Source organism: Lissotriton helveticus, chromosome 3_1, assembly GCF_964261635.1.
Source record: "Lissotriton helveticus chromosome 3_1, aLisHel1.1, whole genome shotgun sequence".
Lineage (NCBI taxonomy): Eukaryota > Metazoa > Chordata > Amphibia > Caudata > Salamandridae > Lissotriton > Lissotriton helveticus.
Window position 1 is genome coordinate 1135143628 of NC_136061.1, and position 24403 is coordinate 1135168030.

The window sequence follows — 24403 nt, forward strand, 5'->3', positions numbered from 1 at the left end:
CATACTATGTTATTTCTCTATGACTAATTTGAACCTATGTTGCACAAATTTCCTTCCTTCACTCCCCCCTTCACGCTTTTCTCTGGGCTTATCATGAAATGCTTTAAATTATATTATTGTAAAAAACTTGGTAATTAGTTTTCAAAGAAGGATGTATATTAAATAACATTCTTTGAAATTCATATTGATGAAGTGAATTTTGTCAAATTGTTGATTTTTGTGTTTTAATTTGTTCCATCTGGGACCCCTCCTCATATATCATTGATTACCCAGGTCCCAGTACTAGTGGGTGGACCCATTTATTATAACATAGTCAAAGAGACATGCACACTATAAACAGTGCAAAGGCAGCCCTCTGCCCACCACTCCCTGCTGTCACTCAGCAGGCCCCGCCCTGTCCTTGCGCTTCTTTCAGGATGGGACGATGAAAAATAAAATGGTAATAAATTACCATTTTATTTTTCAACTGGGGGAGGCTGTTGGGCGGCATTTAAGTGGGGCGACTCTCCTCCGCTCCAACGGAGGAGCCCCCTACTTACATGAGGAAGGTGGTGGAAATCTCTACTCAAGAGAAGCTTTCACATACTGGTAAAACTGTTGCCATCCAGAGCAGCAGAGTAAGCTCGGCAAGAAGATGTTTTGTTTGATAAGTCAAGGTACTGAAGGTATGTACTGTGGCAATGTGGTACAGTGTAGGTTCGGTACCACTGTGAAACTCAACTAAATGTAAAGTTACACATATGCTACATCCTGCTGGAGCATTGCTGCGGTTTTGACAATCAGCCAGAGTAGGAGCTCTCCTCCTAAATTGGGGGGTACGTACAAGAGAACAAGGCTTTTTCCCTATCAAAGGACACTGAACGTGGGACACTACAAATTAACAAGGTGCTTTGACTATTCATTCAGTCACTGGAGCAGTCTCAGAGAGAATGATCACCAACGTGCGAACAAACGTTGCAAGAACAGAGCAGTGCAGGCGACTACAGCAGAAAATACGAGACCAGCCCACTGTAAAGGCATGAAGCAGCGAAACCCAAAGCGGACATCGGCGATACTTGAACAAATCTGTCAAAAATATGTTCAGTCGGGGCGTGGCTTGGACGCCGGAGAAATGGCGGCGTAACTTTTTCCTCCTCCATGCGGCCGTAATTAAGTATGCCGAAAGAGCTGCAATCCGACTCCACTTTTGGCCAAGAACGAGTGCCTGCCTGTCGGAGCTTGGACCCAGCGATGAGGGAAGTCTGAGGCAAATTCGTCCAAGGAAACGGGTTTAAATTGCCGTTTTACCCTGACCGGGGAAACCTGCAGCCCGCCTCCGGGAAACGTCCACGCGATCTCCCGAAGCTCCGGCCGAACCACAACGCGCTGAAGGGAATGCCACACAAGCGGAAACACAACTACGGACCGGCGAGCTGCAGCACCTGTACCGTGAGTAGACGGACCTCACAGATGAGGCGCTGATAAATGTGCAATTGTGTGGAAATCGGCGCGAGGAATTACAATCGAAAATGGCGGCTCCCTCGCACATCTAAAACCGCACTTGAATTACCCTGCACCCTGATCGCTGTGTACATGCACATTTCCCGAGCATAACGCTGCAATCGATTACACAGTTGTAAACGCCCATAGAGACTGGACTGTGTTTGAATAACAGAACTGCATTTAATTGTTGAAATAACAGTACTGCATTGAACTGGCTGGAGTAATTACGGGGCTTTACTGGGACAATTAAGAGGACCTACTGAGCCAATCACATTACGGCTTTGAGACTGTGACCTGTAACACCTCTGTGTAGTTAAACACTATAATGCTGTGAATAGTGCTGGTTGAACCTCTATAGCAGCCATTTGCATCTGATATTTACAAGGAGTAACACGCAATGTACAAAATGGCGGCTAATGTAAATGAGTGTACATGGGGCGGTCTGCTACTACCATGCTGGTGATATATGCATACTCCTCATTAATAAATCGCTGTTCACTACTCATAACCACCAGAATAAGCCAAGAGAGGATATAGTGTGCTGCCCTGCATTGTCTTAAGGCAATTCAGTCTTAGTGCTGTGAGGTTGGTGAGGTTGGTGAACATCGAATCATTACCAGAACAGATACAGATCAACAACTGCGTCCTAGGTGAACTCGGTGACGAGCAGTGATAGCAGACGGCTAAACGAAGCCAAATTGCAGTAAACAAATTAACAATGGGTGATAAGGAAAATGGTAAAAATTCAAAGCGCCTGAAATCTGACCCACCGACGCCAGTCAAAGGAAATAAGGTAATGGCAGAAGCTATGGACACAATACTGAGCAGACTGGAAGAAGTCAGGGACTTAGCCAAATCCACCAAAGAGGATGTTGCTGCAATCCGCCAGGACATCAAAGTCATTAATACGAGATTAACGGAGTCTGAGAACAGGATAAGTAAATTGGAAGACCTTGAGAATAAAACATGTGGAGCCATCAAGAATCTCTCCTTGTGTTCGGACCATCTTGTGAGGAAAGTTGCTGAATTGGAAGATAGAAACAGAAGGGGGAACCTGAGAATTTTTGGCATGCCAGAGAAATCAGAGGAATCCCATGGCTCTTGCATACCCTTCCTTGAGCAGTGGTTCACACAGGCCACAAATCTAACCTTCACCCAACCACTGGAGTTCGATAGAGCTCATAGAGTACCGGGACGAATTACCAAAGAGCAGAAGGGTCCGAGAGCGATTGTATGCAAACCACTAAGATACCAACACACAGAGCAAATACTCACCTTCGTCCGCAAGCATAACCATGTGCTATGGAAAGGCCATAAAATCTTCATCTCACAGGACTTTAGTAAGGAGACTATGGACATCAGGAAAGCATTCCTTGCATTAAGACCACAGCTGAAGACACTTGGCTACATGTATGGCTTTATAGGTCCGACAAAGTTTAAAGTAACAGTACAAGGCGTGACTCATGTGTTCTCTGACCCGCGAAAACTGCGACAACACCTCTCCGGCCAGGGAGATGGCAACATGGAGGTCTCCCCCTCAACTCAACAGGGAGCCTCTTCATCAGGCCTAGGATGAGTTTCTTTTGTCTAACGGTGCTGTTAATCTACTGCTCCTAACTCCGCATAATGCACCTACTCTGGCCAAAACTGAGCAAGACTGTCTTTGGCCGAATGTGGTACATGGCTACTTGCCACGAATAGATTTGTTCATTGGTCGTTAAAATATGCCCAGTCGACGACCTATTATGTTCTGTTCTGCTCTGCGAGTTTCTTGTGCATTCTTGTACACCCTCTTGTCTAGGATACCACAATAATACTCCTATGCCTTAAAATAATGCATTACGCTATAGCCTTACTATGTGGGACTTAAACTGTTATTCTGGTGTGCTTAGTTCCCGCATACACAATTAATGTGATGGCTTTTTGCGGAGTTCAATGTTACTGCATTGCTGTTTCTCGATGCCTTCATACCTGTTTCACTTTTTCAATAATCTGGGGTTGCAGCCCCAAGGATTAATAGTTATGAATAGGCTGTACGGAGGCGGTTTCGAGGTCGTCATTCCCGAGTCGCCATGTTTCTTTTCTACTATTGGGGAGGGAGGGGTGGGCTGTGGGTGAGGGAGGAGGGTGGAGGGAGGTTGGTAGAGGGGAGGGGTGGGTTTGATTTCACATTTTGTACTTTGTTCTGTTTTGTTTTGTCTACTCTGCATCACATCTTGCATCCTACTTTGCATCCACCGCATTACACTGCATTCCGAAGCTTGCATTCTATCCTTCAACTTCCTGCATATTGTGCATATAGTGCTAGCCCTGCAGTCAATGCAAGGTATGCTACTGCCGATACTGACAAATGTCTAATGTTCTCTTTACGATCTAAGTCCTATGCATATCAATGTGTTATGAGACAATATCAGACCTTATATAATTGATGGCTCCTGTTATAGATACTCCAATAGGGACAACCACTATAGCCAGCCTGAAAATATTGTCCTTGAATGTGAAAGGTCTTAACCAACCAGTTAAACGCCAGAAGATACTTGATTATTTACGTAGGCAATGTGGAGACATAGCCCTGTTGCAGGAGACTAAATTGGACACGAAGCAATTTCACACACTACGCAACAAACACTACACTGAGGTAATAGGCTCTGAAGCAATTTCTAAGAAAAATGGGGTGGTGATGCTCACAGCAAAATCTGCAAACGTGGAGCTGATCTCCTCCACTACAGACACGAAGGGCAGATGGGTTTCAGCGAAACTACTCAAAGATGATACTGAGTTCTGCATCACGACAATATATGCCCCTAATGCACATGACCCGTCTTTCTGGCTGGGCCTCACGAAACAGATCAACTCCATTCCAGACACGGCAGTTCATGTCCTGGCGGGCGACTTCAATCTTCCGTTTGACCCGATAATAGATAGAGACTCCAAATGTTTCTTTCGCCCAGGTAAGGCCCACTTGGCGTTCATGACACTATGCAATAGGTTTCATATGATAGACACATGGCGATTGTTACATCCTGATGGTAGAGACTATTCTTTTTATTCCCCACCTCATGACTCGTTTTCGAGAATTGACTACATACTCATATCTAAAAACGCAGTGGCCAGAGTTGAAGACTCGGACATTGCTCCCAGATTAGTCTCTGATCATTCCTGCATTTCTCTCACTATCTAATGTTAAGCCGACTACTCGTCAGTCCATGTGGAGATTTAATGACAATTCTCAACGACACAAAACACAAAGAAACCATTGACAACGCCATTACAGATTTCTTATTGACAAACAAAAAAGGGGACACTTCAGACACCATTCGGTGGGAGGCGCTAAAATCCACCATACGGGGATTAATTATAAAAATTTCCTCTGCAATTAACAAGAACCGCACCGCGGCCTTGCTAAAGTTAGAAGAAGACATCTCACAACTCCAGCGCAAATACTTGCATGATAGAAACCCTGAGACTCTAACTGAACTGTCCAACCGTAAATACACCTATAACAAACTTATAAGTGAGAAGGCAGGCATCTGGCTAGATAGGAGGAAACGTTTTAAAATTTGTGATTCTAACAAAGCAGGGAAAGGGCTTGCGGCATATCTCAAATTTAAAATCCAAAAAAATGCCATTACTTCTCTGATAGATGAGAATGGCACTCCTAGCTCTGATCCCAATAAAATCGCGAACATCTTCAAAGGATTCTATGAGAAACTTTATGCCAGAAACATACACGTTGACAAAGAAAAAATGGAGAGGTATCTCTCAAACTGTACACTTCCAACACTTACGCCCATAGAAAAGGACTCCCTAAACGAACCGCTATCTGAATCAGAGGTTATTGCCGCGATCAAATCCCTCAAAAAGGGGAAAGCCACTGGCCCAGATGGCTATACAGCACCATTTTATAAGACCTTTGCTCATGTTCTTGCAACTCCACTATTAGAGGTCTTTCAGGAAATTAGTACCACGGGAGAGGTTAAAGGCACCATGGCCGAAGCAGTAATTGCAGTAATACCCAAAGAGGGCAAGGACTCTAAACTCCCTAAAAACTACAGGCCCATTTCGCTGATAAACTTAGATTGCAAGCTCCTGGCCTCGATTCTAGCTAGACGCATCCAGAAGGTTTTGCCGTCCCTAATACATCCATCGCAAGCGGGATTCCTGAAAAACAGGTTGTCGAGTGATAACACTAGAATTCTGGCTCACGTTATTGAAAAGGCGAGGCTTTTATCCACACCCACTGTGGCGATTACACTAGACGCTGAGAAAGCGTTCGACAAAGTGAACTGGACATACCTGAACGCGGTATTACATAAATTCGACCTGGGTCCCCTATTTACTAAATTAGTCATGTCCCTCTATGCCTGTCCCTCCGCTAGAGTGAGAGCCGGTGGTGCTTTTTCCTCCCCTTTTAACCTGGAGCAAGGTACTAGGCAAGGTTGCCCCTTGTCCCCGTCCTTGTTCCTTCTGGCAATCGAACCCTTCCTGTACTATATAAGGGAAAACCCGGACATTGCTGGGATTCCATTCACAGACTGCACAATCTAACTCACGGCCTACGCCGATGACGTACTGGTCCTGAGTGAGAAGGCTGATAAAGCTATACCCGCCTTGCTCACTACAATTGAAGAATTTTCGTGTGTATCCGGATACTCCCTAAACGAGGATAAAACAGAAGTGAAATTACTAAACAACCTGAGTAACAAAGATATATTGGGTGACTCCGGACTTACCTGGCAGCCGAAAAGTTTTAAATATTTAGGTATGGAATTTGAGAGGGATTTGATTACCACCTTAAAAATCAATGAAGATATACTCTATAAGAAAATACAAAAACTGTTAGATAGTTGGTCGCCGAAATTCCTCTCATGGTGGGGTAGAGCGGAGACGTTAAAGATGATGATTAGCCCCCTAGTTAACTATATGGCATGCATGCTCCCCATGACCTTCACAGAGGATGTCCTGCATAAAATAGAGAAGACATTCACGGACTTCCTGTGGAAAGGGAAGAAACCGAGAATTGCCATAAAAAAATTACAACTTCCAAAACTAAAAGGCGGTATAGGTTTACCCAACTTCAGAAATTACCAAGCCGCCTTTCTCTGCAAGCAGGGCGCTTCCTGGTTTGCTGAAGACCCTAAATATACGCCTCTATGGATTGATATTGAGAAATCCATTATAGGCAAGGCCCCGCTTTCTGCAGTACTTACAATGGACCTCTCACACCTTACGCACTCTAAATACATCATGCTCAATACCAAGAGAGCACTTTTGCGATTAGATCAGATCCACAAGACTGGTCTGCAATTCCACAAATCAACCTCTGCATCCTTATGGCGCAACCCATTGATTAAGATTAATGGCGCGGCCCCCATATGGGACCACTGGTCTGATAACGGTATTAACGTGATCTCAGATCTCTGAGAATAATATGCCATTGCCCTTCTCGACTCTACAAGCTAGGCACTCCCTATTACCGATTGACTTCTACGCTTTCTTGAAGATAAAATCGGCTATGTCCATACGAACTTTCAAGCCCGCGACACCGTGGCTAACGTCTATGCTTCCGCACTTACAATCATCCGGACATTTCGTCTCAAAAATATATAAACTACTTGCACCATCACCTAACAAATCAATGAGGCGTAATGAGTTCAAATGGGAGGCAGAAACAAACAACACTGGTATAGACATAGACTGGACCAGGATACATGCATCGGCACTCACACACAAGGTTTCACCGATACTGTCGCAGACTAAGTACATGATACTCAACAGGACATTCTGGACCCCACAGAGACTACATAAGGCTGGCCTACGAGATACACCGACATGCTGGAACTGCTCTTCGGATGTTGGTGATCTCCCACACATGTTATTTAATTGCCCCTTACTTCACACGTATTGGTCCAAGATATTTTATTATATTGGACACATATTTGACATACATCCTACAAGGGAATTCACTTATATCATCCTGGGAGCCATAGACCCGACATTAAAGGGAGACCATGACCGCCAGCTTCTAGACCTCTTACTAACATTGGCGTGCAAGGTGATCCTATGCAACTGGAAAGCAGCGACAGAGGTCTCTTTCAATGCCTGGAGGGAATGGCTGTCCTGCATCAGGGGCACTGACAACCCTGCTCTACACACATCACCATGGCAGGTCAGCAACAACAAGTTGTGGTCCTCCTTAGACCAGGCTTCCTCCTCCTTCACCTTCGACCCACCATAAGGTACTGTCCGACAAACTTAATACTTAGTTATTCCATGGGGTAACTTCTGCACAGAATGAGCATAATAACCAGAGACGTAATGTGCAGGGATGACGAGTTACTGCATGACATTTCATGCCTAGCTATAGATGGCGGGCTTCTACGGAATTATATGCAATAGTAATAATGCGATGCTGATTGTTATTGTTTTTTAAATTGTTATCACTTCTTCTTTATTGGAACGGTATAGTGATTATTGTCTTATTTGGTACGATGTTATACTTTATTTTTTATTCTTTATTCATTATCATTTTATATGTTTTGACCCATGACTGATTTCGGCACCACTCCAACATGTTTGTATGAATAACGATGTTTTATTGTTGCCCTCAATTTTGTTATTGCTTAATAAAAAAAAGATTTGAACACAAAAAAAAAAAATATGTTCAGTCACTAAAATGCAAGTCAGTGGCACAACTCCGGCCACGCAGTCAGGGAAGAATCACCACTGCCTGGCTCGTGAAAGAATTGACCGAGCACTGAACTTCATTTTACAAACCATTAACGGTATTCTAATAATGTCCACAAGGTGGCACTAGTTTCCCACACTTGGAATGGAGAAGCTAAGATTGACGGTCATCATTTGGACACTCTGATTGGCGTCCTTACCAATAACATAGTGCTCGGTTGTTTAAATATTTAAGAAAATGGCACTAACTATAGGAAACATTAAACTGGAGAACAGTTACCAGTAGCACGTAAACGTGGTCAGAAACTGCTCAACTGACGCCGCCAGCAAAATCTCCAATTAGGCCAATTTCAAGATGGAAATAAACTATTGGAACGGCTGACAAAACACTTCATAGAGGAGGGCCTACTGCGTACCACAGATTGGTAACAGTTCAGTAAATTGAAAGCCTGTTAAATTAAACCCTGATCACATTCACAATTGGGGCCCTTCGAGCACTTAAAATGGTGATATATTGGTGGGTTAGGGCTCTACTTAGACTGAAATAATTGGTGGCAAGCCTCCTGCCAACACGGCAGAGCTTCTAATCTTAGGAACAAAAGCATTACAACATTTTAATGGATTCCATGAATTTTAAATGCATCTAAGGCCAGTCTGCCACAGCCAGTTTTGTGCTGGTGATTAAGTCACTGGAAATGAATCTCAGCGACTTTCCTCATAAGCAGTTCCAAAGGGAGGGGCGAAAGTGCTTTTGGAGTGGGGGCCGTGCACTGTGGGGCAAAGACGACATTTTTTTTTGTTTTTTTGTTTTATATAGCGCAAACTTGACCCTAAGGTATCAGAGCGCTTTACATGAGCACTACTTGCATTACAGAAGGACAAATTTATTTTTTTGATTGGCACGAGATATGCCCAGAATCACAGGATGTTGAGCGTCCCTGCCACCTCAAACCGGGTTCCCAAGCCTGGACCCTCTAGCCATGAGGCCATATCCTCTCCCTAACATTGTGTTGCAGAGTGTGGGAAGGTGGGGAACAAAAAACAGAGAAACAGAGCACATGAAGGAATCTTTCCAACCAACTCTATTGGGGGGAAAAACTGGGACCACGATTGGGGGGCAGTGGACGAGGCAGTACTGGAAGGGACGGATAGGAGATGAAAATGAGAAAGGAAACCAAGTGGACAGACTGTGGGCTGCAACCACAAAATGTTATGTTATCGGGATTTATAACACGCACAGCTACTCAAGAGTGTCCCGGCGCGAGCCCAAGAGTCAACAGGAAAAAAGAGAAAAAGGTCAGAACACAGAACCAGCTTAATCAAAAAGGAAAATAGAAGTTTAGCTTTTCAGTGACCCACCAACTGATGAAAACAAAGCCAATATGTCTAGCTGTAGCCCCTTTCGCTCTGCGCAAATTTTCGCGCTTTGTGGGGGTTTTATTGAGTAGGTAGGATTCGGATGGCCCCCCGGCCGTCGTCAGCACACGCCCACCGTGACGTCGGACAGCCGGCGGCCATCCGAAGCACACAAGGGGTTAATGTGCAAACACTTTAATACAGGCATTGACAAATACTTTTTATCGGAGTAGCATGCACAAGAGATTTTCTTCACATTAAAGCCAGCCCTATTAGCTTTGCCAATGCTGAGAAAAAGCACATAAAGTATTGCTTTCTGAAAGGAATGCATTAAGGAGATATACAATTGAATATGACAAACAGTGTGATGATTGTTTTCAGATATAAAATAGTTCCTCATACATTCCATTGGAACAACTTCCTGAAAGGAGAAATGATACACCAATTAGCCAACAGCATGAGGTGAGAAAGTAATACTCCTCTGGGTGGACCCAAAGCCCTCTCTAAGTACATTTTAAAGAAAGTGACAGAGGCATCTGTGCACTTAAGCAAAACCTAACAAAAATGTCATGGACAATCAAAATATTGTGGGTGTCATTGGAAAGGGATTCCCTTCCCTTAGTGATTCAAAATAAGAATGACTCAAGCAGGTTATTTAGTGCAGGAAATTCAACACTGGGGGAGGTGCAGCAGTGACTATCTTATGCTGATATTTGCCTCAAACTTATCAAAAAGTAGCCACAAAAATAAATCCCTTTTAGTGTGTGCCACACTACACATACACAAGTGACGGTGGGGATACTTCTATTACAATAACCCTGGATACAGAATACAGAGACGGGGTCTTGCAAGTATAGTGTGATACTGATACAAAGAGGATAACAAGTAAATGACAAGAGAGAGAGAAATTACGAGAGATGCACACAATCAGCCAAATTATTGAATACTAGTCTAAGGTTATGGCACTATTGCTAGGGCTTCATTTAGAATGCTCATTATGCATAATTTATAGCCTATATTTTCTGGAAAAGTAGCATTAGCCCATTTCACATTTGCCTTTTATGGCAACAATTTTAGAAATGTAATTGATTCTGGACTTATGCAAAACAGCATTTACAAAGGTCATAGCCATAATACTAGAGGCTGTGTTAAATAGGCTTTGGAGTGATGCAAAAAAAAAAAAAAAAAAAAAACAGGGAAAATCCACTTGCGCCACTTTTGCTCCTTGTGTGATAGGGTATTGTGCAAACGGTATCTGTACCAGGCCAAAGAATTAGTGCAACAGATTTAACTTAATTTTCACCGAGCTTGTATAAGATGAAAATGAGAAACAACATTTTAATTTTTCAAACGTGAAAGATGGGATTGAGCTCCAAGTATAATCGGTTCAACTCTGTTAAATATTTAGCTAAATTTAAATTAATAAATAAGTTACAAAAAAAGGGCAAAATCAGTTTCCTTCCTTTTTTTATAAAAGTAATTTTTCATGGACTACGAATTCATAGTTAAATTTCTGCATTACATACTCACACAAAATGATTTCTATTAAAAAAAAAGTGTGTCAGAGATACTTGGCAATTGTTCCTCAATCCATTTTCTCCATAGAGTAAAAAAATCTTTCTGAAATATGGACTAGTATGAAAAACAACCGACTTCCGTAAAGAATGACTCCTAATACTAGGCTGACCTGCTTCCGGTCACAGTCACTTACTGGAGTTAGCATCTGAATGCTTTCTGCAAAGTTGCCAATGAACGCCATGATGGTCATCTTCTGCATCAGCCTCTCAATCTTACTGAACTGCAGCATGAAGCGGTCTTCGTCCGACAGGTTCTCCAGGGGCTTCCTCTCCCGCTCATACATCCGCAGGACTTTCACTTCATTCTCTGTGGGCAGGAACCTCATCAAACATTCAACAAAGTCCACTGGTAATGTCTTCAGGTCAAACCTGGAAGGCAAAGGACGTCGGCATTGAGATTGGAGCACAGCATTTAGGATTGTTCGATGCAGTTTATTTGAAAAAGCAAATATGTGCATTCAACAGCGACTAAAATAATGGTAACTAATGCATAGGGTTAAAGAAGTAGCTATCCGAAGGGACATTCCTGTTGATTATTTTGTTGATTTTGAAAATAATGACCTGCATTACAGAAATGTGTCAATAGTGTGCTCGTGTAAGTTACAACAGTGCTAAATAACCGGTCAACCCTCCTTTTTGGCGTTCTACTTCGTAACAAGCACACATTTGTTCATTATTCCAAATAGAAAATGTAAATAAAAAAATCAGAAGTCTCAAAAATTTCAAGATTTTCATCTGTCATATTAAAGATATACGCTTAGAATGTTCTTCATAATTGGTCAGAACAACATGGGTTGATAACATTTAACTTGGCACTGTATCTTGTAAAGCACACGTAATTAAAAACAAGTATTGGCAAAGCCTTTGGGCTTTGACAGTGTTTCCTTTGTTTTGTCATAGTTTTTTTTATTTATTTTAAACTTTGTTAGGGGCTGAGGGACCCTCGCCAATATCGATTTACAAAAATGTCTGAAAACTAAAATACATTTTTTGGGCTTCAAAAAGCACACATTGCCATCTTAGACCCCGGCAGTGAACGGAACCACTTTGATCCTTGTGAAAGAGCCGAATGCCGTCATTCACAGTGAAGTTAGCTGATGGCTGAAGTGGGCCGAGTCACTGTGAGGTGCTTATGCTGTAGTGGGCCGAATAAAAATGTGAATGCCGCAACAAGCCAATAGATGACATGTAAGCATGTGCGAGGACAGGGGGGAACAGATAGAATGGGCAGGTCACTGTTATTGTTTTTGTTGTTTCATCTGTTCATAGACCCAATATGACAGAGCTGGAAGGACTCTTACAGAGCAAAACAATTGTTCCATTTCCACTCAACTGTATCCATCTGTAGCTCTGCATAATGTGCAACGATGGCTGGAAGATGGATGATGTAAATGCGTTTTCAATGGAGAAACTGTTAAGATACAGTAGACATGCATGCTATAAAATGTATAATTGATACCAAACTTTGTATCGCATTGATGGACAGCAGATATACAATCATTATTCCATACGTCTTTATTGTCGGTAGAGGCATTGTATAAGACTGTCACCTTCGTAAAACTATAAAATCAATAAAACAGATTTAAACAAAAAAAAACAGACGAGGGCTGACTGAAAGTCCATATATATAAATTTATTATACAAATAAAGTTAAATGAAATCTAAGGGTCAACAAATGGTAGCACTATGTATGATTTACCTTAGCACGTACCCACAAGACAAATCTTTGCGTTATGAAAGAATAGGTAATTACATTAATTCCATGTGTTTTCTTGAATCTTCTAGAAGTATTTCATTGATTATACCGAGGGCTGCTGCAATTATGTGATTCTGCTGCCTGTTTTTTCCCCACAAAATTATGGATGTAACACACTTGCCACATAATCCATCTGCTGCATAATTTTAAGATTTCAAGAAAAAAAGTGTTTCTAGCTGAAAAGGATCAAAAGTTAAAGGACAGCATAGGGGCAGATACTTTACAAAGGCTAACTGATCACCTTGTAGTTGCCGACTGCTCTGGTCCGGTGCTAAAACTGGTACTAATGAGGCCAATCCCTCAATTTAAGACAGCACTAATGCATGTTAAAAAGACAACATTTTGAACTGATTGCCACAGAATGCAGTGTATTATGCTCATATTCTTGCCACATAATGTTGGTAACCCAGTGGCCCTAATTATATATTTACAAAAGTACAGAATTCATTTTCACTTCATAGAAATCTCGTGTATACATTAAATGCTTGTCATCCAGCAGTGACCCCTACTTACGTCTGAATCGCCTTGCATATCTCTTCGGATGTCTTCCCTGCTTTCCTCAATGTGATGGCGAGGTTTTTGGCTCGGTTTGCTTCAAGTAATGTAATTTTATTGCATCCTTTAGGTGTTACTTTTTGTTTGCTTGATGTAACATCAATGGCTGCACCTTGGGCCTTTGTCTTAAATATTTCTTCAAATTCATCCACATTTAGATCCTACGATACAAAAGCAAGTTTAACACAGTTGCAGATGGCGGGCTCTTTCAATTGCATTTCATCAATTCAGTTATGCGGCATTGAAGAGTCAGGTAAATAAGTGCAGAGGGTCAGGTTTGAAAGGTCGCTGTGTCATTGCATTCACCGCCATGCAGCAACAATGGTGGGGAAATACAGTTTTAAAGTACTGTAACATATTTGGAAATTGCGCTTACTCCTTATAAATGTGGCATCGATGAAGCTGAATTTCAAGATCTGAGCTCAGAAGAATTTTTTAAATCAGCAGTGCGAAATTCAGAATTTTAACTAATACATATAAGCACTGTAAAGGGCATTCACAAGTACCATGTCATGTATCAAAAACTGGTCTTCTGAACTTGATTACTTTAACTTTTGTTTGACATTTCATTTTTTTTTTTTTAACTACAGATTTGCTTTTTTACTGATTTCTAATATCAGCCAATAAACATATATTCTGCCAACAGTTTGGTACTGACTTTGTAGACTAACTTAAGCTACAGTGCTCTTAATGCATCCCACAGGAATTCTGAAAAGAACAGAACTTGTATGGGTGTCCTGGGACCCTTGTAGATCCCATGTGTGTGTCCTGTGTATTTTTCAGATCCTACAGAGGGGCTAAATGCCACATCCAAACCCTGCGGCAACAGGCGCTACCCACAACAGGGTTTTCTCTACTTCATACCTCAGGCTCCACCTCAGGTTCCAAATATCCCTGCTTTGTTTGGTAATTATTAGAGTTATGTTTTAGAAGTTCATGAGGACATATGGTTCGAACTGTTGTGCACATGGCCTTGCTCCATCCCCGCCATTACCTTTTGCATGTTCCGGGTCCGGCCAATTATCCAATCCGAATTTCTTATTATGTTATTAGGGCAGCTGATTGAGAGGGAAAGAGCAGGATTTTGGCTACGAATTTCATATGCTTTAGTTAAGCTCTCACAGTGCCGGTAACTAGTGGCGTCCCAACATATTTTGGAACAGAAGTGAACAGAGACTCTTCAAAGTAACCTTCTCCCTCGCAAGACACCCATATGAATGGCCCGATAAATTGGCTGGATTTGTCCATTGGAGTTACTGATTTGGGGGCTACCAGTAACTCCGGGGTGAGGAAAATGCATCCAATTACAAATGAGGACTTACCAAGGGATTCTGAAATCCCAGGTCCAATTTCCCAGGCAATTCCCCATCTTCTTCCCAACTTTCACACACAGATTTAGGTTGTTTTCAGCAGTCGAATTCCAAAAGGTAAAAGTAAAGAGACCCATAGTGCTTGTACAGATCTCCAATTCCGATAGTTACCCCCACATCAGAACTAAGAGGCCACTTGTAATGAGGGCGTAATAGTAGGGAAATGAGAGCTGAAAGGCTTAAAGCCGTACAATGTGCTAAGGGGTACATAAATAAAGGAGCGCTATTACCAGTTAGGCAACACCCTTGGGGCCCGAGTACAATGTCGGGCAGACCGCCACCGACAGGCCGTTGGGGGCGGTACGCCCGACATCCAGTGTATTGGTCTGACCGCCGGATTACGATACCGGCGGTCAGACCAATTTGTGCGGGGGTAAGACCTCCGCCAGGCTCAAGGAGCCAGTCAGGGCAGCAGTCTGTGCCTAATTCCCTACAATGGAGGTTGTGCCTGCGTAGGCACAGATGTAGGGATTAGGATGTCAGTTTCCAACATTCTTTTCATGGCGGTCTGACCACCTAGAAGGGACCCGCCCCATAGGCCTCTGTGATGTGGCCAGGGGGGCACATGAGGAGCCCAACCAAACATCCATGCACCTGTGCCCCAGGAACCACATGGTGCCTGGCACACGGTGCATGGATGTTTAAAAACATCCCTTTTTTTATATTGTGCCTTGTGATGCAGTGGTTTTCCGGGCCGCAGCACAAGCCGCAATAGATAAAGGGATGTTTCCGATCGCCTACACAGAGGTTGCATCCTAATTTGAAGGATGGGAATGCCGACCACTTGTTGGGCGGTCCCACTCCTGGTGCCATCGTAATTACCCCCTTAAAGGTCAGGGAAGGGTATTTCCGAATAAAATTTGATTTGATGAAGCACACTAACAAGGTGGCAGAAGATGGGGATGAAACAATAAACACGAGCCTCTAGTGAAACAAACTCGAAGAGCTCCACAATGGTCAGTGGATGGTCAGTGAGAAATGCATTCTCAGAAAGGCCAGTTAATACTCATGGACTTTTGGCAGTTCTAGAAGATGAAACTGCTGTATTAAGAGCTGCAGACGCTTCAGCTAAAGGTGTCCCAAACAAAAAGGGATTACAAGCCCTTCCTCAAAGCCATGTCATCCCCAAGGAATAAAATGAAGGGCCTAGCATGGTGGCATTACACTGCTGTGCAGAGGGGTGCACCAACCCACACCGAATAAGTTAATACAACATTATCATTGCTTTCGACTGGTTGTTGTAGTTTAGTGAACTGAGACAATGCAAACACCTGCTCAGAAAAGTGGTTCGAGAAACATTCTCTGTACAGTAATAAATTACAAGCGGACCACAGTTCTTTAAAGGACAGAGGCTCGTGGTCAAAGTACAGGTTGTTCTGTTTAATATTAATCGTAAATCAGTATAACTATCACCTGATATGTGATACATTCATTACCTCCAAAATCCTTTCGTCGTCAATCTCGTTGAAGACCGTCCCATTGATCTGATTGGGCTTCAGAGCGACCCAATTGAAGACAGGCATGCGGAACTTCGTTTTGATAGGTTTCTTGATCTTCACCGCTAAGGACAATCGACAGAAGAAAATTATAAACTGCAAGTGAAAAATATCTGGACCATTAAAACAACAAACTTTGAAGGGAGGCTTGGCCTTAGTAGAGGTTGGCATGAATTTTGGTCGCTAAACCCTTCCACGGAACATACGGTTCCGGCAAGATGCAATATTACCCCCAAGTGATTGCCTGTTCTGCATTGGGGCATAAAATGTTGTTCAGTTTTACTGATAAAACTAGGTTTTTGATGTTTCCAATGGGAGTTTCTTGCTCACATACTTCCAGGTAAAGCTTGTAGGACTCTGCGCAGGGAAAAACCCCAGGTCAATGCTCAACTTAAGTGGGGCACGCAACTGAAATCGGAAGCAAACACTGTCCCCGATTTCAGAATTGCTGTGAGCTCAGAAGGAGGCTGGAAGTAGCAATACATCAGGTGACATTTAAAGAAATGAACAGGGATGCATGCAAATAAGAAACAGCTGCTTTCGTTTACAAGAACATGTTTTATCTTTTGAGATTTAGTTACTGATGGCTCTTGGGCAAAAAATTAACAAATCCTTTTGATCAGGTGTTTTTTCTTCACAAAACCATGCAAAGACTCGGAATCCTTATGGTCCCACTCAATGTGCTCCATACCATGCAGACACCAATAAGTGAAGCTCTCAGCACGAGCTAAAACCACATGTTGAGACCACATGCAAAACATTATAAAAATTAAGAAAATGTGCAACCCATCTTTTCAGGCATGTTTGTTGTTGTTAGTGGACACGCAATGCAGGTACATACACCTCAAAGGAGAAGAAATTTAGACGGACATAGGCCCACTTAAGTGCAATAGGAGGGCTGTAATTACTGGTGAAATGTGTCTTTAAATATTAAAATATAAAAATATACCCAGGGTTAGAACAGTTCAAATCTGAGTAGGCTTATTTTAGGAGCCAGCTGATGGAGAGGTGCTTTCCCTTTAGTGGACTTTCGGGCGGTCCGCTTGGTACAGGCCATGGCGAGAACCAGGGTGCCCTTGTGCGACACCCAAGATACTTTTAGTAATAAGAACCACCATGAAAAAGTAAGAGACATCTATTTACGTAAAGACGTGCAGAATGGTGCTACCAAAGACAGTAGCACCACCTTTTGCGACATGGGACAATGGACACTATTTTCTATGCAGAGGGCAGACTCCAGGTAACCATGTATTAACTTTCCAGTTGTGGTCCAGACATAAAACATAGCATGTGATTGAGGAAAGATGACTATGAAGAAGGATGTCAGTGCCAAAGGGGGGAAAGGGGTGGGGGGGGGGGATTGGGGAGTATGAAAAGCAGGCTTTTCCAACTTAAGAAAGAAGTATTTTCCGAGGCTTTTTCAACTCAAGAATGAGGTATTTTCTGTGGCTTTTCCAACCCAAGAATGGGGTATTTTCTGAGGCTTTTCCAAATCAAGAATGAGGTATTTTCGGAGGCTTTTCCAAACCAAGAATGAGGTATTTTCTGAGGCTTTTCCAAACCAAGAATGAGGTATTTTCTGAGGTTTTTCCAACCCAAGAATATGGTATTTTCTGGTCCTGCTTACACAGCAAAACGGCCACTATGTGTAAGCTAGGCAGCTGGAGGAATCCAACACAACTTGTAAGGGTTCAGGTTACCACACTGTCCTGCTTTTAAGTTATAACGCTTATGATGGACTTACTTGTAGTACGGTCTGCTTGGCAGCATCTCCCAAGAGCTTCGGCTGCACAGATGTGACCCATGGGTGCAAATGACCAAGCACAAGTTTAGTGTGGAAAATGGGGAGCTGTGGACCAATGGCTGTGACAGCTGGAGCCTGGCTCGTGTTATTTGCTGCAATACTCTAATGAACCAATAGTGCACTGCTTGATTAATGCAGTTTTTTCAACAGTGATTTACTTTGCTATTCCATTGTGATCCAGTTTGTCCGTAAGCAAAGCTAGGCTACAAGAGCCAAATCATTGGGGCAGTTTTAAAAGAAAAACATCTGCGGAGCGAGGGCGTCTTTGGTGGAAATTAACAGCGTGGCATTCAGAGATCATAGTTATGGTTCACACTGTCATGTGTTCTTTTCAAATCTGCGCCAGTATTTATATTTATTGTTTCTCTGTTTATTAGTAATGAACCATTTCGTTTTTTTAGATCGATGAGAGAAATAAGTTGCAACTGGTTCATTTCCACATTACTTTAAACAATAAATGTGAACTCACACATTGTAGTTCTAACGCACATGGCATCTACAGCTATTTAAGCATCACTAGGAAAGCATCTCTTTAAAACTTACTATGGTGTTAGTATTGACAGGTAGCTGCCTTCTGATCATGACTGACAGCACAGAGGGATAATGAGATAGAGCACATTTCTGTATATTTCCATTTTTAAAATTAGGTACATCCATGAAAATATTTTTCGGTTTATATTCTTTATACAAATCGGTAAAAGACGAGACCCTTAATTATATGGATCGAGATCAATGAAGTAAGAGGCAGCACAACTTAGGTATTCGCTTCTGAGGGACTCTGGGTAGTGAGATGACCCCATGTTCCTCTGAGCTCTGAGAGAGACGAAACAGATGGATATAATGTGTTGAGTGTTAACTGGCATGAAACAAACTGCTGAGGCTAAGTCAGTGCAAGAGCAATGGCAGCTTGAGGTAAAAACAAGAAAGAGAGACATTTGGAAGAAAAGGCAGACAAATCGACTGGCTGCAAAAACAGCGTCTTTATGACGCGTATTGTCATTGTGTGCACTGTAAATGGATGGAGCTCTAACGGATGTGTGACCCTGTTCTCAAGACGGACTGGAAACGCAGCATTGTTCAAAAGCTTTGAACAAACAACCTGTTTGATAAAAGCACACGACCTTACAGATCGATAGCTGAACTTGAAATGCGAGCAGAGACTGGAGGGCACAGCAAACACGAGCCACATATTTATGCTGTCAACATCTATTGCACTGGGCTGAAAATGGCTGCCCCTTTTTAAAATCCGAACCACTTTGCTTTTGCTTTCCTTCCATTTTAATGAACTTTCACAGGCTCACGGACACGTCAATTGTTGTGGATAAAAGTGGTTTCCTGATGTGCTGTCTCTGTCTGTAGAATTGTTTTGGGGCTATTATTGGAAAGTACTGACGCTCCAAAATGGGCGCTCGTCCGTGGTAACTTGTATACTCGAACTTGCACCTTGTGTTTGACATTAGGAGTCGAAAGCTCCTGACTAGGACTACCTGTGCACGCTCAGGGAGGCTCTTAGTTTTCTACAGCTTGACCATCAACCACCGTACAACTAATCCCATCCTCCTCATTGCGGCCCTGGACTTGTAGACACGTGGGCACAAAATGCAGCCCTTATTCGGATGGGGCCATATTAACCAACTGCAAGGAGTGTCTGTGCTTAACCAGTGCATTTCAAGAGCCAGTCATCGGCACAAGCCACCATGGAGTAACATTACTCAAATGAGTAGTAGTTTCTATTGCTGGAGGCTTACCAGTAAATGGCACTGTTGCCCTGGTGGGATCCGTATTACTGACAAGCACCATCAGAGAGGTGCCGCCATTTTGCATATGTTCTTGGTACTCCAGCCAACAGGGTTTCCGTAAATGAGGCCTTGCAACCGTGCTAAACTCTCCTTACGATTTCCAGAAGCTGACTGGTAAAGATGTTGTATTTGAATTCCCAGAATTTCAGTTGTAAAATGATTCATAAATAAAAAAAATCAATTTCTAAAAAAAACAACAAAAAAAACGTTTTCCACTGCGATGGTACTAATCGTGAGTGGTTCTAGAAGCTAGCGATGGTCCTCTTATAGTTATCATTCTAGTGTGCTCTGAGGCGCTGTGCGAAGATTCTTTAAACGGTGTCGACTAATTTAAGAGGCAATGAGGGAGGTTATCCAATCCCCATAAAGCAAACACTCATACATGCTCGAGATAGCTGTGACATTCTTGCATCTCACACTGAACCAACTGCACGATGCGCTCCGATGAGCTATGAGAGGAACTATTGTTTCCCGCCAAGAGGAAAATATTTCATTTAACCACACAGTGGGACACTCTAGGAAGTGAAAACATGGCGCCTCTGAGTAGACTGATCTAAGCAACCTATGATTAAAGCCGACACCGAAGCTATAAGCAACCTGCTCCGGCACTTCAGCTCTTCTTTCTACAGAATTGAAGCACACTAGCACTGCTGCAGGCACTTTCTGCGCTTTGTGCAACCTAAGATTTATTCACTACCATTCCAGCAGCCGCAAAAGTCCTTGCGGAGAAAGGACACGACAGAAACAAGATGAAAACAACAAAGAGGATGGACACACGAGGCATGAAGCCCAACCTCTCTTACATCCCCATGCCTGAACTACAGTCAAGCCCTCTGCAGAGTACATATGCTCCTGCATGAGTTGTAAGATTTCTAGAGAAGCTGTCTAGCCTGAGACACAGCTCAATTAAGTGGTTGTGAATGAAGAGTTGCCACTGGACCACATTATCTCACTGGGTCTCAACCTTCCCAGGGGCCAAAAAGCTATATTTTCTTTTATTAGGATGATCTAGTTATCTCTAGGTTAACAGTGATGGTCTCCTGAAAAATATCAGAACTCCTTCTTGAACGAGCTGGGATAAAAATAACTTATCATTGCTTGGTACTCCATGCTTGCAAGGTCAGACACAGGCTAGTGTTGTCTGTGAAGGTCACACTAGTATCCTTCACCTTTATCAACATAAGGTAACATATTTCAACATGTCCACAGAAAGCGCAAGGATGCACTAACAAATGTGAATCTTTTCTGCCATAATCACTGTCGATAAACGTAGAAGGAAACAAGAGTGTCTAGACCCAACAGTCTGCGAGGGAAGGTTATGGTTAACGCTCACAACGAAAAAATAAATATTCGTCGAATTTACAATGACTTCCATAAACACATACATTTATGGTCACTGTTTATTGATCATGCTGCCAATAAAAGCAGTCCAAGACTTTGACCTACTTTCCTGCAAAAGTTCTCCCTGTGCTAACAATATGACCACCCTTATATTGTTTTATGTATGATGCATTTTGTTAATGCGTTTTTATTATTTTCCTTAAAATAGAATAAAGGTTTTGAAAATGAATAAGGACCATCCAAATAGTTCAGTTTAGAAATGTCATTCAGGTACGTTTCATGTGAAGACAGGTTACTGCAGTACACTGAGCCAAGAAGATCTAAGGGTTTAGAGGTTTTTATAAAAGCTTAACATAACATAATATAGGAATACATCTAGTCAACCAAGTGCGGAGCATGAAAAAGCTACGGGGGAGGGGTGAGGTTTGTGGTAGGGTTTATACATGGGAACAGCCCAATCTCCTTGTACTGCTTATGACAATGAGAAAGGGTCTGTACCAGGTTTGAGACTACATTTCGACAATTTCATTACAAGACTGGAGGCTACCATTATGCAATATACTTTTATTGCTGCCCCAACATGCAGCCCTTTAAAGAAGATTTGTACATCATAAACATTGGAATGTTCGTGAAGACGTACAAGTATAATGTGCGCTACACTTTTTTTTATTCAGTTATAAGTTGAACATGCAGAACTAATAAAGATGTTAGAGAAAAAAGGGTCATGGGCAAAAATAATGAAATCCATAAAAGGTTCGAAGAGCCCGGTGTAAAGCCACAAAATAGAAATGGAAGAGAGTCTTCTTAAGAGTGCTGGTAACTCAAACATAAGCAGAGACAGTATGCCTGTGATATTTATAAATAATGTTAAAGAAACCTCTAACTTGTAACACAATGTATCTGTGCTTTAGTAACATGAAAAACTAAAAAACAATATTTCAACTAAAATGCTGTCAAATTACTTCTTGAAACAAATACAGACACTTTGTGAGAATTTATTTAGGCCCTTATGAAGTTGAAACAGCCACTAAAGTGCTGGCTTCTTCCAGGAGATTGGTTTCAAAGTGACGTGTATATACTATGCGAGGGGATTAATATTCTCCAAGGCCAGAACTGAAGCCGCTAGCACACTAATCAGTGGAGACAACCAAAAACTGGATGTGTTATTTTACTTACATGACCTCAGTATTTAAGAAGTTCTAGTAATTCCAAGTGAACATATGCTTCCCTTCTCCATGCCCAATGAATGCAATGCATGGGCATATTATATGATAGTCCAATGGGGGGTAGTCTGTCCTGGACCTTTACCATTTTCAGAGTGGGACAATCTTGAAGGCAACGAGGTTAGTACTGGGATAACTGCTGCACAGCCAACGAGCCTGATGTGTGTCACTGGGATCTCATACTAAATGTTAGCAATGTCCAAATATCACTCGGGATCGAATGGTAAAATGAGCTCAATGGAATGTTCTAAGCTTTATGGCGTCTATAAACACCATTTACATCTTAAATGAAGTACAATAAAACAGACACAAAAATATGCATGCAACGTGCCCAGCAAAACACAAGGAAAATCCATGCAATGACAGCAAAAAACAGTGGAGCTAATGAAGTATTTTCAGTGCAAACCTTCTGTCAAGCAAATCAGTGAACAACCTTTTGTGTATGTGATTGTTCCTGCAACAGCATTTAAGTTGGTCAAGACAAAAATATTGTAGTTACGTTTTTCATTGAGTTAACTTTAGACAAGTAAGATGATTTCAAATTAAGACATGAGCCCAGAGGTAAATGTAGACAATTGTAGGGATTTGAAAGAGAAGTGCACAGATTCTACTGAACTGTACCCCTTCATGTAAGCACATTTACCAGCATTTAGGCACCGGATGACATTCTCATCTAGGCCTACTACATAGTTGCTCACTTCAATGCCACAGTCACTTCTCTTTACCACAGTAAGACTCAATCTCTTTAAGAAGCAGGGGGTGGCAGCAGTGCCGGATTAATACCTCTTGCAAACCTTCATATTCCTTTGGACTCATACGCCATATACCACCTTTTAGAATCATGGAAAAGTGTGGGCCATTGAAAGTTGCAGTCTGGAAATGAAGGGAGGTGATGGAGAGAACAGAGGTATAGGATGAAGAACTCTCCTGATAGAATGGATCGGAAGACTGCTTTCAACGTGGGCTTGAGAGGGTGCTTATTTCTTCAGACTAAATTTTGCGTTTGCACTGAAAATAGCACGAGGTGTAAATCCACATGGAAAATTACATGAAATGGGTGCACGTAAGAAAGGCAGGAAAAAGAAACCTACAGAAAAGCTTGATTGGTCCATCTTTGAGGAAGCAGAACAAAATGAGAAAGAAGTCAGAGGTTAGCTTAGCAGAAAAAACTTAGATAATAATCCAAAGATCACAAAGAGACTCAGCAATAATCGCAGCAAGAGTGATATATCACACACTTTTCAAAAAGGTGATACCAACACACTGTCTTGACTTTTAAGACTCCTTATTCCATAGAGAAAGAGAACAACAAACTTTAGTAAAGGGTTGTTTCTTTTTTAAGCTATTTGGCGGAAAAAATGTTAGACCACAAGTCAACCCTATATAAAGTTCACAAACTTATAAGCACGCTTGAGCAGCTAAAACTAAGCCAAGCATATAATATGTAGTTGCCATAGTGACTGCTTATTCAGTAATACATTTTAACTATACACATTGTACCACTGTAGATACCCTTTTAGCATAACAATCTTCCAAGGAGTAAGTTTGGTCTTGCCAATAGAAAAACATATAGGTTGCAACAGCCAGTATACAAAAAAGTAAATAGCAAAAAGTTCATAGTTAGTAGGAGTTCCTTTTTTGAGCTATTATGAAAAAAGAGAAAGGCCACAAAACGCGTCAAAATTGCATCCTACTCCAATGTATAGGGTAAAAATATTTTGTGTGTTTTTAAAAGTCTTCAATTCCATTACTTATGTATTCCTGCTCCAGTTACCCATTACACAACAAAGTCTGTATACCACCACTCAATCTGTAAACCAATGCTCAACTGAAGCTATTTCACCCATAACCTTTACATGTTCGTTTCTGTGGTCTATTATACTTACACTCAGCTATATCGACTTTAGTTAACTAGTGTTCGTGTAAATAAAATATTAACAGCAGACACGATATTGAA

The 24403-nt window shown here is 42.0% G+C and overlaps 1 protein-coding gene across 9 annotated transcripts in view; it reads right to left on the minus strand.

Annotated features, from left to right (window-relative positions):
- Positions 1-24403, minus strand: part of FMNL2 (formin like 2) — a 569063-nt gene that overhangs the window by 49261 nt on the left and 495399 nt on the right. For all 9 annotated transcript variants that reach the window (XR_013608767.1, XR_013608766.1, XM_078681739.1 and 6 more), the window contains 3 exons: positions 16220-16344; positions 13372-13574; positions 11237-11471 (listed from right to left, as the gene is read on the minus strand). Coding sequence is in view for 7 of the 9 variants with exons in the window: in XM_078681739.1 (XP_078537865.1) it covers positions 11237-11471; positions 13372-13574; positions 16220-16344 (563 nt within the window). In the remaining 2 variants the exon portion in view is untranslated. The remainder of the gene's footprint in view (positions 1-11236; positions 11472-13371; positions 13575-16219; positions 16345-24403) is intronic.